The sequence below is a fragment of the Epinephelus moara genome, chromosome 20, assembly GCF_006386435.1.
Source record: "Epinephelus moara isolate mb chromosome 20, YSFRI_EMoa_1.0, whole genome shotgun sequence".
Lineage (NCBI taxonomy): Eukaryota > Metazoa > Chordata > Actinopteri > Perciformes > Serranidae > Epinephelus > Epinephelus moara.
Genome location: NC_065525.1, coordinates 39,915,192 through 39,932,197, shown reverse-complemented (window position 1 = coordinate 39,932,197; position 17,006 = coordinate 39,915,192). Strand labels below are relative to the sequence as shown.

General features: G+C 43.2%; 2 protein-coding genes across 2 annotated transcripts in view; one reads left to right on the top strand and one right to left on the bottom strand.

Moving 5' to 3' along the window:
* The window catches only part of immp2l (inner mitochondrial membrane peptidase subunit 2), a 239,881-nt gene that overhangs the window by 20,591 nt on the left and 202,284 nt on the right, over positions 1-17,006 (bottom strand). Inside the window, exon 4 of the mRNA XM_050073863.1 lies at positions 10,792-10,857. Coding sequence (XP_049929820.1) covers positions 10,792-10,857 — 66 coding nt within the window. The remainder of the gene's footprint in view (positions 1-10,791; positions 10,858-17,006) is intronic.
* lrrn3a (leucine rich repeat neuronal 3a) overlaps positions 13,923-17,006 on the top strand; it is a 32,264-nt gene continuing 29,180 nt past the window's right edge. The window contains exon 1 of the mRNA XM_050073822.1: positions 13,923-14,287. The gene's annotated coding sequence lies outside the window, so the exon portion shown is untranslated. The remainder of the gene's footprint in view (positions 14,288-17,006) is intronic.

The following is a 17,006-nucleotide window of genomic DNA, read 5'->3' as shown; positions in this document are numbered from 1 at the left end:
TCTACTCTCAGTGTTTTGTTGACCTGGAGGCTTTAAGTTTCCATTTCACGCTGTTTAAGCTGCTCACTGAACCATGATTGGCTCCCAGAGAAGTTATGATGTCACAAGATCCTGCAGGTATGTCCAGGTGTCAAACTGAGACTCAAGATCAGCTCAGAAAAACTGTCCTCCTTCAGCAGACAAAGTGACAATAACCAAAACACAGTTCTGAGTGGAGAGAATCTTTGAAAACCATTATGTTTAACTTTGAAAGGCAGAGACCATATTTTTGGACATTAAAGCTGTGAGTGTGGGACTTCTACATGAGTTCACAAAATGCTGGCCAAGCCTATCATGACCAAGGAAAGCTCTCTGTATGTCTTAGGGCTCATTTATGCTCCCTTTACATATGAAAATGTATACGTCCGTTTCAAGCGATGTTACCGTCACTGCCCACATACCTCCATGCGTCCTTTACGTTGGCATGGATGTTAACCAATATATCCACCAGGAGGCAGCCTAGCGTCAAAAGTTTATGACAACAACAAACTCAAAAACAAACATGGCGACTGTGGAGGAGATATTGATAATGTACCTCTTGCATAAAAGACAAAAACAGAAACAGCGTTGTAGGAGGCAGTGGTCGGTGAGGCCGTTAAATACATCGCGACTGGAGGACGGAGAATTCTTTTTGCTAGTACTGCCGATGAGAGAAATTGAATTGTTATTTCTTAGTACTGCCGATGAGAGAAATTGAATTGTTATTTCTTCTTCGTGTCTCACTAGAGCTATGCATCGGGTAGTGACAGCAACACTGCCCCCACGGTTCCCGGTCGGGTAGTGACAGCAACACTGCCCCCACGGTTCCCGGTGGTACTGCTGCGTTTGGCCCGTATCCATAAGCTTTATGGAAATGTGCAGAAATACGGACGAAATGAACGCAGAGCACGGACAGAAGGCTCCGTCCGTATCCAGATCCGTATTTAACGTTGAGCATAAATGAGCCCTTAGAGTTTTGGTGTCGGGTGTCTGTGGAGAATTTACTGTTTTCGCAAACTGGACTTACGTGTTTTTATATCAACCAAACAGGGCTAAAGGGGGCTGAAAGGGGGCGCAGACCATAGTGATGGAGCAGCACCCTGTTCTGAGTCTAACAAACAACAAAACTGGTTGTTTTTTACCGAGACATTACTGCATTTTCGGCAGCTTTTCGGCAACCAAATGTGGTTATTTTGTAGCGACCCATCCCTGTCTTTCCAGGGGGATAGTGCCACAAAAAGTGGATATTATTTTTACTGAGAAATCGCTGCGTTTTTAGTGGGAATGTGCCCCCAAAATTGTGTTTTTTTTTGAGACAAAGCACGATCTTTTCCTAATCATAGCCAAGTGATTTTGATGCCTACGTCTAACCGCATTTTAACCACAACATTCTGGCATTCAATAACACAACAAGACGACATTTTAAAGGGATAGTGCACCCAAAAATGAAAATTCAGCCATTATCTACTCACCCATATGCCGATGGAAACTCACATCCCTTGTGGAGATCCAAGGGGAGAGGAGGTAGCAACTCAACTCCACCTAATGCGCACACATTAGCTCGGTGCCCAGAGAGGCAGTCAGAGCTACAGGCTACAATGAGGCTAAAAACGTTAAAGACGTTTTTCCAAACAACTTTTTATGTCGGGGCTTCAGGACACTTGGATCACTACGGACGAGCAGTATGGAGATATTTTGTGGTTTCCATTATGTGTTTTTGGACGTTTGAATCTGGGGCGCCGTCAGCCTCCATTAGGTGGAGTTGTGTTGCTACCTCCTCTCCCCTTGGATCTCCACAAGTGTTGTGAGGACTCTAAAACTTCACCTGAGCCTCCCTCAGCATATGGGCGAGTAGATAATGGCTGAATTTTCTTTTTTGGGTACACTATCCCTTTAAGACTCCTATGTTGCTTACAGCCCTGCAATGCCGAGTCCTGTTTTGCCTCCAGCTAATAAAATGACGTCATCATGACGCTGGCCCTAAAAGAATCTTTACCTACTCCCAAATTTGAGGAAACTCCCTCAAAAACCTTTTTGAAATATTGCATTTACGAGAATGAGATGGATGCAAGGTCACAGTGACTTTTGACCATCAAAGTCTAATCTGTTTATCAGACGTACAGTCAGACTTATGGACGTTTGGACAGACAAACTGACATACAGACAGATGTGTGCACAGATGTATGAACAGACGGAGCGACGGACGGATGGATAACCTGAAAATACAATGCCTCTGGCCACAGCTGTCGCCTGTGCGGAAGAATAAAAATGTGTAAAATGATAAAGGGATTTTCAGCCTGAATAGATTTTCCCAACAGTAGGAAAAAGAATAGCTCGCTCTTCACACGGTGTCAGGAGTTAAACAACCTTCAAAAGGGTCAGAGAGGAACCTTGTGGCAGGTTCTGGGTGATGAGTCACTCTTTAAAAATAAATGAGAATAAGGTGTTAATGAAATCCAAGACTTCAGAGGGAATTTGACCTTGTCTTCTTTACAAGTTCAACACAGAGTAAAGTCTGATGTAAACCGTATAGAAATGTGTTCAGAAACTTGTGACTGAACCTGTGACTAATAATCACATGACCTAGATTATATATGTAGTCAGCGCCTTCATCTGATTATATAATACCATGATGAGACAGAAACAATTTAGTCATCAGTCAGAAGTTTAATTTTGCAGAGTTTGTGCCAAACTTTTGTGTTCAGATTAAAAGGTAAAAATGAGAGAGTCTGCTAGAATGCTAATTGGACAGAGAGACAGACCAGGGACACGATGGTCTGTGTAATGAATAAAACCTGTCCAACAATCAGACGGTGAGTCTGGAGAAGTTGCTGTATCAGAGCCAGCAGCCCGGCCCGCTCTGTTCTCCTGCTGCGTCTCATTATCTGAACTGTGGAGCTCATTTCCTCATGAGAACGCAGTGTAACAGGGCTGAGAGCAACTCCTGCCTCTTTCTGAAGGAAACACACACACACACACACACACACACACACACACACACGCACACACACACACGGTCCCTGCTATATCCAGTGCACTCACACTAAGAATAAAAATAGCTTTCTGCAACCTAACCTTAATGTGTTCTTAATGCTTGTTCAAATGCAATTCAAGACCAATTTCAAGCCGACATTAAGCTTGAAAAGTTAAAATACTCCAGTGAAGTTGACTTCAGAGCACTCACACTGATCTCACACAGGGGAAATAACAAAAAGGTTCATTTTAAGGAACACACTCAGCACTGAAGTACTATGTTGCATGGTGTAAGACCACTTATTATGAGAGCGCATTGCATTTACAAAAGAAAAATTATAGACAGGCTACTTTATCTCATAATTATGAGAAAAGCTTAATAATCAGGTGTCGCTACAGGTTAAGACAGCGGGCAATGATGGAACTATTACATTTAATTTGCTTTCAGTTCCTTCTCAGTATGAGACGCTGGAAAGTTTTATGTTACTAAATGTGGATCTAATATTAGTATGTCACAACACAATCGACAGGAAAAATCTCGGCATTGTACATTTCTGCACATTTCTGCAAACGACAGATACATTTGCACATTATTTTGTAGTGAATATGTTGAAGGCTGTCAACATCACTGTGGTTAAACAAGTGGCAGCCTCCGGAGCTGAAAAATGAAGCCAACACAGACTTGCCAAAAAACTGCAGTTCCTCTAATGGCCACTTGAGGCTGACTCCAACAGTGAGTCAATCCCCATAGACCCCCATGTTAAACTGCCCAACTTTACAGCAGAAATAAACATGTTTACAGCCTGGTACAAAAACAGTTTTGGTCTCTATGGCATTCATGACAACTGCACAGGGGGTGTATTTTTATATAACTCACCTGTTTCTTTATTAATCAAATAAAGTAGATTACAACTGATGATTGACATATGACTGTTAATGTTTTTGTAGTATTTTCTTTTGCAGGACCATTTTATTGACAAAGGGTGTAACTCACCAGTTTCCTCACGATAACTAGGATTGTCATGAAAACCGATAATTCGGTACCAAGTCGATGCCAACACGCAAAAAGTTCATAGGTACATGTTTTTTTTTTCAGTACCGTAAGTACCGGATACAACTTTGCCCTCAGCAGGCTGTGTCGATTCCTGTCGGAACTGACGGGGGCAGTATACGCGAGTCAGTCTGTGCCGAGGACGAGCGCAGAAAAACATCGTCTTTGCTAGAAACAATGGCTTCTACAAGTGCTAGAGCTTAGATTGGGTCCAAAAAATCCGGTATCGAGAGTCGTATCGAGAATCGTGGAAATTCACTGGTATTGGTATCGACTACTGAAATACTGGTGTCGTGACAAGCCTACACAATACAATACTATATTGATTCTATGACAACCATACAATATTTGCCGATATCACAAAGTCTGCCACTATACAAGTTTGATTCAATGTGATTCAGGGGCCTGCGATTGATATGACACGGTACTATCTGCCCATTTAAAGGAGCTATATGTAAGAAATCTAAAGCAAATAGTCATAAAATCCTCCTAATATGTCACAGAGACTAAGGAATAATGTTTATATAACATACTGATCTCACCGACAACAATAGTACAGTCAGAATATTTGCATCTAAAAAAATTTTTTACAGTCCGCAAATCATGTTTATGTTTTGAATTTGTGTTTTGGCCTGTTGCGCCACCCACCGCCGTCTACCAGTCACGCAGTCAGTAGAGTCTCAGCATCAGTTACAGTTACGACTGAGCTACAGCAGCACGGCAAGCAGCATTAGCAGTGTCCCAGTACATAGCATTAGCAGTCTCCTCAGCTGTATCCCAGCAGCAGTGTTAGCAGCAGAGAAGCTGGACTTGCTCGAATGGTCCACTGGAAAACCGAAGGTCAAGGACGCGGCGCAGCGGCCCTGCCATGGCAGCCGCCTGTGGGCAAACAAATCAGTCTCCAGCGTGCCGCTGTCCAGCAACCTCGAATCTGTAGGCGAAGGGGGGCGGACACGACTCGCGGCAGTATTTTGAATTTGAGTGCAGTAACCGTTTTGGCCACATTCTTACATACAGCGCCTTTAACACAGTCTGTTACAGAAGATGCTGCCACCCTCTCTCTTTTCTGCTTTTGGCCATAAAAGATAAAAGCAACACATGAATATAAGTGCGGTAAAATTTACTTTAAACTGACTCCACTATCACAGATACAACAGCACATGGGATAAGTTAACCTTCTGGAAGATATCTTCATTTTAACCCAAGCGATCATCTTCAGGTTTATCTGGATTAAAGCCCTGAAAGCAAACTTCTCCCAACAGCCATAAAACAACAACATTATTTAACAAAAGTATCAAATTCAGCTCAGTAATAACTGTCAAGATTCATAGAAAAAACAATTGTTTTTTGCTAGTCATCCATTATTAGCTTTAGCATGTTTACATGACATAAATTAGCCTAGCAGCTAGCGGACTTGTTTTTCTCTACTCATAGCCTAAAAGATTACATGCATTGTTGTTATTTTTCTGACTCACCGTTGGTTAAAGTCACTGCATCTCCCAACAGCACAGAACTGTTGAATTTCAGCCTACATGCACGTTTTTTCAGTCCAACATTGTTGAAACAGCAGCTGATGTTGCTGTAGTGAGAAGTTAGCGGAGTGAGACGCCCGTCCAGGCAGGTAACGTGACGTTGTGTTTTATCTCGTAATGCCGTTGTTTACATACAGCATGTGTGCTGTTTGTTGACCTGTATTTTCTCCAAAATCCAAAATATTTCCACACTAATGATTTTTTTTCCCGAATAAATAAAGTTACCCTCATCTTCTTTCTCTTAGCCGCTTGCCATCTCACTGCGTCTGTTTGACTGTGAGACATACTTTCAAAATAAAAGCATGTCCTAAAGGTGATGATATGGATCGATGTTTTCACTTCACATCGATGACACTGCATCGTTGATCATTTAATCAATACATCGATCAGATGGATGGATTGTTACACCCCTCGTAGTGACAGTGCTCACTTCCCCGTGTGCAAATGTTCCACCAAAATAAGTTCTATCTGACACTGTTTAGCACGAGCATTGTCACTGCATCCTGGGCTTAGTGCCGCTCAAGAAGATTGGGATTGGTTTAAAGAAACACAAACAAGCCAATCCTCTAGCTGATGGTTTCACTTTCTTATTAAAGTCATATAGAGGCATCAGTATTAAAATGAGATTGTTTTAAAAGGAGTTATAAGTCTTTGTACCTTCTTTAACAGTGTGTCAGATTTTTAGAGCAGCTTGATAATATTAGGCCTCACAGTGTGACATCACCTCTCATTAGTGTCCCGTAAGAAGTGTTTGTTGTAATTCTGTCTGTGTTTCAGAGTCTGACTGCAGCCCAGTTGTTTCCAGTTTGAAGCTAATAAAAAAGAAACTAAATAAAAAAAAAAGGACATCAGCTCGACTTTGAGTTGAAACAACTGCCACAGCGCTCGCAGCAGTTTGACGTGTTGGTTTCATGGTGCGCTGCACCAAGAATCCTTTTTGTAATTTGTTCACCCACCTGGCAAACACAACACACGGTGGCGACAGTGGTTGGTCACTTCAAATCTGCTTTTGTCATCAGTGGGAGCCTGTTTGTTCAGCCATGCAGAGGAACCGCAGTTATTAATGGGACAGAGTCATGCTTATTGTACACAACAACTGCTGAAAGTCACCTCAAAAACAAGAGAAACAACAGCTGAAGACAGTGAGCTGTGTGCAAAGATCTGCTCGGACCAGAATAGGCAGCAGCCGTGACTCCCACTGAGGTGTCCTGGAGGTTGGACGAGCTTACTGGATCACATAATTACTGAAGTCGTTATTTAAAAGAGTGCAGCACTGATCTTTGCTCTCCTATAACACAGTCAGACTCACAATGGACATTAAAAAGGATCAAAGTATAAAAGTGAATGCAACAGAACCCAAGATAAGGGGTTCATATCACATACTACTCACTAGGTATGATGTAAAATTGAATCGTAGTTCATTCTGACCATGTAGTATGGGGATTTGTGTAAGTAAGAAATGCCCGGATGTAAAGTACATGAGTACAAAGCCATGAGCCATGAGCTTCCTGGGAATAAACAACCGCCTTAAAAGTGATTAAAGGTTTTGTTTGTGACATTCAGAACATTAAAAAAGCAGCAAACCACTATTTGTTAAATTAATCAAACCGAAAAATGGCCAAACCCAGGAGATATTGCAATAGTAATGTTTCATAGTTTTTAATGGTCCTAATAACCTTCTGAATCATATTTTAGTAGTATATATTTAGAAGTATACCTTCGTGGATTTAGTGGAACATGTTCTTTTTCAAGGTCAAAAGCAAAGTTTCTACATTTTACAGTGACATGGTCAGGGTGAAATAGTGTGAATATTCAAGACTCAAGACTCAAGACAACTTCATTAATCCCCTAAAGGGCAATTTCATTTGACAGCTCGCACAACAACACACACACAACACATAGAACATAGAAAGAAAATTAAAAGCTGTGTGCAAATTTTGTTAGTTGCCATGATGAATTACATTAAAGGACAACTTCGGTATTTTTCAACCTGGGGTCTATTTCCCCATGTGTATGTGTGCGTATGATTCATGGGTACCACTCATTCTAAAATTGGTTCAGTATTGAGCCGCGAAACGAGCTAAAACGGTAATGGGGGCAAATGTGTCCCATATAAAAGTGCTTTTTTTCGCCACTGACCGGTTCAGATCGCCAGTGTTATCTCTGTAGATAGCATATTGTAGCGGCCCTGGGGCAGAGAGGGGGATGGCGTCCCCGCTCGGTACTGAAAATGTGTATGTGTGTGTGAAGTGTGTGTTTTTTCGCCACTGACTGGTTCAGATCGCCAGTGTTATCTCTGTAGATAGCATATTGTAGCGGCCCTGGGGCAGAGAGGGGGATGGCGTCCCCGCTCGGTACTGTAAATGAGTATGTGTGTGTGAAGTGTGTGTTTTTTCGCCACTGACTGGTTCAGATCGCCAGTGCTATCTCTGTAAATAGCATACTAACTTAGCCTCTCCCTTACCTCTGGGCTGTGTGATTTCACAAGCTTTGCTCCACTGTGTCTGTAGCTCTCTCTACTCGTGGGACAGCCGTTTTTGTGAGGAAGAGGTGTTTCGGGATTGGATGTCTTCTCTTCTTCGGCTGGCAGTAGTCATCTTGGGAGAAGTGAGCACTGCAGACCCGATGGTCTGCAAGGCGCAGTGTCTGGACAGGAGTGTTAGCATCCATTTGTAGCACAACTAGCCACAACTTCAGCATCTCGCCGTCCGACAAAGGCAGCCTGTGAAAGCTGTACAGGGTGTCGCGCGACATCCTGTTCTTGCGTTCGGGAAAAAGGCCCGTTAAAAAAAACTCCGGTAACACTCCAGAGTAAAAGACTCTGTCCTCTGACTCTTCTAGCTAACACATACTTCACACACACATACTCATTTACATTACCAAGCAGGGACGCCTTCCGCCTTTCTGCTCCAACACTGACTGACAGCTGACTCCACTCATTCACACTCATCACTGCCCCAGGGCTGCTACAATATGCTATTTACAGAGATGGCACTGGCGATCTGAACCGGTCAGTGGCAAAAAAAAAGCACTTTTATACGGGACACATTTGCCCCCATTGCCATTTTAGCTCGTTTCGCGGCTCAATACTGAACCAATTTTAGAACGAGTGGTACCCATGAATCATACGCACACATACACATGGGGAAATAGAGCCCAGGATGAAAAATACCGAAGTTGTCCTTTAAAATGTGAAGAAAATACCAATAAATGTGTTCATTAAAAAGTAATCAATACCGGCAATACCGGTATTGGAAGGTCTACTGTATGTACACCTGTCCAACACATTTGTTGGACAAAAAAAGATAAACATGACTTATAGGGGTTTGCCTTATTCAAGGGCAAATATAGCAAATTTTTAATTTAATGAGAGTTCTTCTTTGAACACAGGCATATTTTCAAGATGACTATCACTCATAAGGACCCATTCTTCATCCAACACATTGTTGGAGGGCCCACTCTCTTTATGGGCCCCAGTGCAACTACACTGTCTGCACTATCTATATTTACACCCCTGACTCTCAGTGTGTGGCAGTATCTGCAGAGACTCTGCCCTTGCCTGGATTTTCTTATTTTCTTCAGAATCTGAATGCCTTTGTTGTCACTGTATTATTAAAAAGCACAATGAAATTACATAGTCAGCACCTCCAAATCTGAGGCCATGACCCTCTGCTGGAAATCAGTGGATTGAAGAAAGTGACTGCCTAAAGCGAGCGAGTTCAAGTATCTCTGGGTCTTGTTCAGGAGTGAGGGTAGAATGAAGCGTGAGATGGATCGGTGGTTTGGTGCAGCCTCTGCAGTGATGCAGGCTTTGCACTGGACCGTCGTGGTGAAGAGGGAGCTGAGCCGGAAGGCGTAGCTTTTGATTTACTGGTCCATCTCCGTCCCAACCCTCACCTATGGTCATGAGCTCTGGGTAGTGACCGAAAGAATGAGATCACGTATACAAGTGGTCGAAATGAGTTTCCTCTGTGGGGTGGCTGGGCTCAGCCTTAGAGATAGGGGGAGGAGCTCAGACATCTGGAGGGAGCTCGGAGTAGAGCCGCTGCTCCTTTGCATAGAAGGGGTTTCAGCCTCCTGGGCGCCTCCTGTTAGAGGTGTTCCAGGCACATCCAACTGGTAGGAGGCAACGAGGTACAACAGGCAGAACATGCTGGAGGGATTATATATCTCATCTGGCCTGGGAACACCTTGGGGTCCCCCAGGAGGAGCTGGAAAGCGTCACTGGGGAGAGGGACGTCTAGAGTACTTGCTCAGCCCACTGCCCCGTGACCCAGCCCCGGATAAGTGGATGAAAATGGATGGACAACGAAACCAGGAGTGCTTCTCCTGTAAGGTGCTGACAGCTAAAAACCACATCCTCCATACATTTAACCATGTAGTAATTATATCCATAAAAAAGATTCATCCTGTGTATTTGAAGTCGTTCAAAGACTATTGCTGTGGTGAAAAATCTGTGTTTGAGTCTGTTTGTCCGGGTTTTGAATGACTTGTAGCACTTTCCAGAGGGCAGCAAGTCAAATAGATGCTATCTTGGGTAAGTACAGTCTACTTATGTTTGCTTGAGATGTTCCTGGGCACACTGTGCAGGAAAGGTCAAGACTTTATAAAAAGGTAGCGACCATGTGCGAGACCGTAAGCAGCACGCATTCAAGAAGCTATGAAAATCCCCCAAAGAGAGGCGAAATATGGCGAGCCGAAACGCCAGGTGGACAAAGCTTGCTCCAAAACAAGAGTGAATCTGGGTTTGCCATTCACTTTCACTGGTGATAACATCAATCAATCAATACATTGTTTACCTTTAAAATTGTAGACATCCTACCTGATATTGTGTAGGATGCTTCATTGTGTTTGTACAGTATTGTCTAAATATATAGTATAGTAAAGCTCCTCCATGTCCCTACCTTCAGTGAGTGTTCTGTGTCTGTGCAGGAACTAAGCAGTGATTTACTTTTGCCACCAGGTGATGCCAGTTAATCTGATTAGAAAGCAGCGTGATGGAGTGAACCTCTTGACTGCAAACTGATACGATTAGATGAGAGACAGCTGTGTTTTTTCTGACTAACAGGCTGCTGTTTCACATCAACCTCAGGATGCCTTTAGTTTATTACAATATAAAAGTGATATTAAAGACATCCATTCCTTTATCAGTGTTAGTCAGAGAGGCTCCGTCAGTCATTTGTTGCTACAGGGGGAGGAGGAGGCGCTGCTTCCTACCTGATGAAGTCTCCCTCCAGGCCAATGACCCGCTTGATGATCTTCTGCTGGGGGTTCTTGGGGGACCTGAGGGAACAATAAAATATATAAGACAATAAGCATAAAAGCCAAACAGGAAAACACTGCCAAATAAAAATCATACAAGCGTGATGCAGTAAGCTGTGGGAATAGCTCTGTTCGGGGAGACAGTGTCTGTACATTCAGATCTAGTTTAAGATGTCTGTGCCAGATGAAAGATTGAAGGTTCAGATACTCGTCTATTGTCTGAGTTCATTTTTCACACTCTCATGTTGATGAAAGCTTCAGACTCGTGTTGGACAAGCAGAAATGAAGGTTGTTTTTCTCAGGTTTGATTCTGAGCAGCATCAATTATCTCTGGATGACAATACAGTTGATAATATGCAAATTATCCATATGCTGTTACAGTATTTTGATCATGTTCTTATCCCAACTTATTAAATACCGCCGATTAAGTCCCCTTTCCACCAAACACTTTTGGTATGGTATCTTTGAAACCAAAAGTAACCCTTCTGACATGGTACCTAGACCCAAGGCTTGTTTAATGTTTTCAGCGCAACGTTCTCACTGCTCTGCTCAGCATTTACATTATTTCCTCATCATCAGTGACACAGATGGAAGTCTGCGCCTCGTTTATCGTCCACAGAACGAGGCTGCACGCCGACATTTTCAGAACAAATTAAAACAGGCTGCAGTGAGAGTCTCTCTCCATGGGATATTTAAAAATAGCAGCTTTGTGCATTTAGTCCTTCTCAGGCAAGCTCAGGGGTTTAGTGTTGCTGTAGCCCACAGGAACGATGCTCAGCAACGCATTTTTTTTCTCAGAGTGAGGATTAGAATATATGCAGTTCCCATAATCTGGTTGAAATTAATATATATTTTTAAATGCTTGAAAATCCACTCATTACTAAAAGTCTGCGTCATCAATGAGAGACAATAAAAACTTAAGTAATGGTCAAAGTTGTCATATTGAAATTTAAGGTATGCCGGCAGTGGGCCCAGTGAATTGAATTATCTATTGTCAGACTACAGCTGCTGCAAGAGGCAGCAAAACATCCTTTCATTTTATAGTTACAGTTTACTAATGTATGCAAAACTTGGCTCAGTATGAACAGTGGTTTCATAAGCCTCAAAACCGACTGAATCATTTTATCCACATTCAAGTTAGCAGATACTTCTAAACCAGTAGTAGCCAGCTCGGCCTCCATAAGTTCCTACTGTGCCTGCTCTATGGTCAGTAGAAGATTTAGGTAATTTTCTACTTGGAAGTCCACCTTTTTTGGCTTACCGCACCACTCAGCGATGCTTTATCCAGTTCTCTGTGGTACGGAGGAGGTGGATGGATGGATGGATCAAACAAACACAGGACTTTGACCCAGGAGACCACTGTTCTCGTCCCGTGTGTGTGAGGTCAACGTTGACTTATTTGAACCGAAACAGGTAAGTGTTGACTTCTAACTATCTAACTTACATCATGTACATAATGTAAGTTAACTTACGTACGTTACTTACAATTACTAACTTGCAAATTTCCACTGTGTGGGACAAATAAGGATTATCTTAAGTTACGTAATAAACATACTTATTTTAACCTTACTTACTTTAACCTAACTTATTTTTCTTTTCCTAAACCTAACCAAGAAGCTTTGGTGTCTAAACTGAACTTGACTGTGACTGTTTAACAATATGGAACACACCTTTAAAATTGCCATCAGTCATAAGCTGTATGTTGTTTGGGCAGTCATTTGCATCTTCTGCCACCGGTAGGGGTGCTAACTTAGGGAACGATCCTGTGGTATTAGGGCTAATTCATAGAATAGATACATCCATTTCAGATGTTGTAAACCTCACTGCCCTCATACTTCCACGTATCCTTCATTCAGGCAAAGACACAGCCAATAGATGGCACTAGAGGGCAGAGTCAAAAGTCTCACACAATGTTCCTTTTAACGGAGGCAATGTTGTAGATGGAGGTGGTCTGTGAGGTCATTAAATATGATGTTACAACATGTGGATGGAGAATTCTTTTCACTATATTACCAATTTGTTTCGTTTAGCCATTTTCTAAATATCCTCGTCGCCTCCTAGGGTTGTATCTTGCTTGATCAACTTTACACTGCCCCCATGACCTCTGATGGTACCGCTTAGTTTCATCAGTATCTGTGAGCTTTCAGAAAACATGCACAAACACAGACAAAATGAACACAGTGCATGGAGAAAAGACTCCATGCGTGTCTGTAAACGTATCTAACGTTGAGCATAAATAAGCCCTTAGAACAGTGGTTCCCAACTGGTGGGTTGTGGTCCAAAGATACTTGGTGGTGGATGATGATACTTCAGGTAAGTGGTGGATCTGGTTGAATTATTCATTTTGGGTCTATTTCAGATCTGGTCTTTTGGTTTTTAAAACTAATTCATGCATGTCAGGTTTGATCCGATCTGGACCATGAAGACCTGAACCTTCTGCATCTCAGAGTAAATCTCCTCCTCCGCTCCCTGGTGTCCTGCTAATTCCTGACTTCCTCAGTGACCCGCTGCCAGGAAGATGGACAAGACTTTATCTCTCTCCTGCTTCCTGTTTGTGCTCGTCTTCCTCCTCTTTGACCTGTTTCTCTGTGACTTCTGACTTTTTCTTCCTCATTTTCATCCTCTTCCTTCATCTCTTCCTCCTTCTTCCTCTTCTTTCATTCCTCCTTCTTTTCATCATCTTCTCATTTCTCCTTCTTTCCCTCTTATTTCTTCTGTCCCCCCCCTCCACTCCACCACTCCTCCACTCTCTCCTCGCCGTTGCCGTGGGGATACAGAGGATCATGACAGACTGACTGACAGCTTGCTAAGCCAATTGGCTTCACCTACAGCTGCAGAGCTGAACACTCATTGGCCGGTCTCTGGGGAACTGGAATGTATCAATGTGTGTTCTAGTGTGTGTGTGTGTGTGTGTGTGTGTGTGTGTGTGTGTGTGTGTGTGTGTGTGTGTGTGTGTAATAGAGTGATGGATGATCTCCTCTCCAACAGCAGAGGAGAGGAAGGATGGAGGAACGACAAACACAACCTATCATTCTCTTTCAGTGTCTCTCTCCCCCCTCTCCTTTTAATTCTGGATCTCTCTCTCTCTCTCTCTCTCTCTCTCTCTCTCTCTCACACACACACACACACACACACACACTGAGCCTCACTCTCTCTCCTCAGTCTCTCTCAGTGTCTCTCCCCCCCTCCTCTCTTTCTACATCTCTCTGTCGCTGTGGAGAGGAAAAGAGAGGAGACGTTGGTTCTTGGAGATACTCGAGGAAAACAGGAAAATAGCTGCTGCTGCTGGATGTTAACATGCAGCGCTGCATGCCTTAAACAAAACACACACACACACACGCCGACACACACACACAGACACACACACACGCTCTTTGCTGCTGCAGCCATGCCAGGAATACCTGCTGAATATCTGCTGCTGCACGGGACGTGATGGATACCGCTTCTGCTGGTGAGTGTTTCATGGCTGTATGACTTGTGTGTGTTGGTGTCTGTGTGTGTGTGTGGGGAGGACTGCGGTAGTCCTTGAGCGCTGTGGCGGCTCAGCCTGCGGTTCTGACAGCTGAGGGGAATAAGAAAACAGGGCTGGGGGATTTTTTTGTCGCAGGTTTATAGATGCGCGTGAGGACGCCGCAGCTCCTCGCAGACAATCCTCATGTTGTTCTGAAAGCTGAAGTCTGCTTTTTTTCAATGTTCTGTCAGTTCAGCTGAGAGCAGATTGTGTTGGAGTCTCGTCGGTGTCAGTGTCACTCCACAGGTTCATCCCCTGAAGTCAGAGAAAGGCAGCAACAAGACTGGATGAAACACGGGGTGGGTTTTTTTTTTTATTTGGAAGGGAGTGGGAGGTGTTTTTGTCTTTATCAGGCAAAGTCAAAGTGACGAGAGGCAGGAAAGATTCAGGGACATGCGACAAAAGGTCCTGAGCCCATCCGGGGAATCACATTAACAAGCTACATGTCCCTCAGGAAATGGAGCCACCGGGATGCTTCCGGAGCGCTAACGAGGTGAAAGTGTCCGAGCTTTGTGAGAGCCGGCGAGGACAGACGGCGTATGCTGCTGTGTGACGAGCCGACATGAGTCAGGCGAGAGCTTATGTGTGGACGGGTGCAGTCAGAGTTTAGATGTGCAGGTCACAGGATGGGCTGCAGGGCGATCTGCTCTAACAGGAGGAAAGACACCACTGCCTGCCTAATTTACCAGAACCTCCGTCTCTCTCCTCCCTCCCTTCCTCCCTCTCTCCCTCCCTCCATCCATCCTCACCCCTGCTGTATTTAAGCTGCTCATAATTAACAGCAGTGCACTAAAGGCGTCTTTCAGAGCACATATTGAAATTTCCACCCCGGCTAAACGGGGGTCAAGTAAGAGGGGTCGAAGCCTCCTGGAACAAACGCGGAGTTTTCTCACGTCAACATGCAGCAGCGTCACTCTTTAAAGACGCAGCCCTCCGCACGGCTCCACGAGTCATACGTCAACATTCATCCTTCACTTCCATCACATGATTTCTCAGAGGGCTTCGCAGCACATTTGCTCTGATTAGGCCGCACGGGCAAAAAACACCGTTATTTCTCTTTAATTGACAATAACAGGAAGATTACTCCCAATGTGACTTATAGTGCTAATTAAATAATGACAGCAGGCCATTTACTCTGGATGTTCACTCACACTGAATGAGAGGAGAGCTGACAAACATGATGTCTCTCCTTCAACAGTCAGGTGATGTTATAAGCACATAGCACAGATAAGACAAACTGTTTTCATTACAAGAAGACATGAGGTGCCATATAGGTGGAATAATTAGATAAAAGTGAGATTAAGCTTTAAAAACTCGGGATGTAACAAGTTTTCTCTCAGCCTCTGCAGCTTCAGTCTTTACCACAAACATTGTTTCTAACGTATCTTTTATCCTTTCCTGATGGAATAAAAGTTTCTTTCTTTTTATGTACATGGAATTTATTCACACTGTGAAACGTTAGCAGGAACTGAAAGCCTTTTCTTTCCAAGTCCAACCAGCAGTGGCAGAAAGTAACAAAGTACATTTACTCAAGAACTGCACTTGATTGTGTATAATATAATTTATGCTACTCTCTACTTCAACCCAGCCTGGTCTGACAGAAATATGTGAAAGAAACACAAAGTCTTAACATCGCATTTTGTGGTGGTCGGCACGAAATGTGTTAAAAATGGCATGCTAGCAAGAAAACAAAGCCGATGCAAAGTCAATGAAGATCTCTTGTGGTGGTGGACGCACAAATTAAAGGTCCAGTGTGCAGAAATTAGAGGGATCTTTTCATAGAAATAGAATATGTTTTCTTTCGTGTATAATCACCTAAGCAAGAAAGATTGTTGTGTTTATGTTACCGCCATGTTTCTACAGTAGCTTGGAGCAGACAAACCAATCACTGGCTCTCGATAGGGACATCAGCCACTGTAGTTAGAAGCCCCTCTGTGACAAGCAGTGCTGGAAAAATCCTGATTTTGTCACGTGAAACTGTTTTGATGAGTGTTTTTTACCAGTTTAAATAATAGAGTTTGGTTTGGAGAGGAAAAGATCTCTGCGGATAACTCTGGTAAAAAAAACCCTGAACATCTGGATCAGAAAAAAGTAAGCACATGGGCCAGTGCCTGCTACATCTATGCCAAAGAGCATAGATGTAGCAGGCACTGGGCCAGTGACCCGTCTGTGACGTGCCAAAGAGCATAGAAGAAACACTCGCTGGAACTGGAACCTGCTTTGTTCACGCAATTTTATTCATCTGGTCTGTTTGTTCTGGAGAGGGAGACACCTCTGTGGATAATTCGGCTTCCAGTAAAAGCCTCCTGAACAATCAACACCAAAAGAAATTTTAACCAGGAGACGTTTCAGTAAATTGCAACCTACAAACCTCACCAAGAGACGTCAAACAAACACGGACTTTCAACCAGGAGACTGCTGTTTGTGTCCTGTATGAAACCAAAAGTCAACAAAGTTCTTAAGTAGGTGTTTTAAGTAACTAAGCAAAATCCGCAAGTTATTGTCCTTTACTAACTTAAACCACAAGCTTTTCTTAAACCTAACCTAAACTGCAACAGTCTGTAGCAGACTTTGCATAAATTTGTTTTGTTTTCGTGTTGCCGGCACGTAATTTTTTTATTTTTTCCAAGATATTTTTTGGGGCATTTTTTTTTTAGCC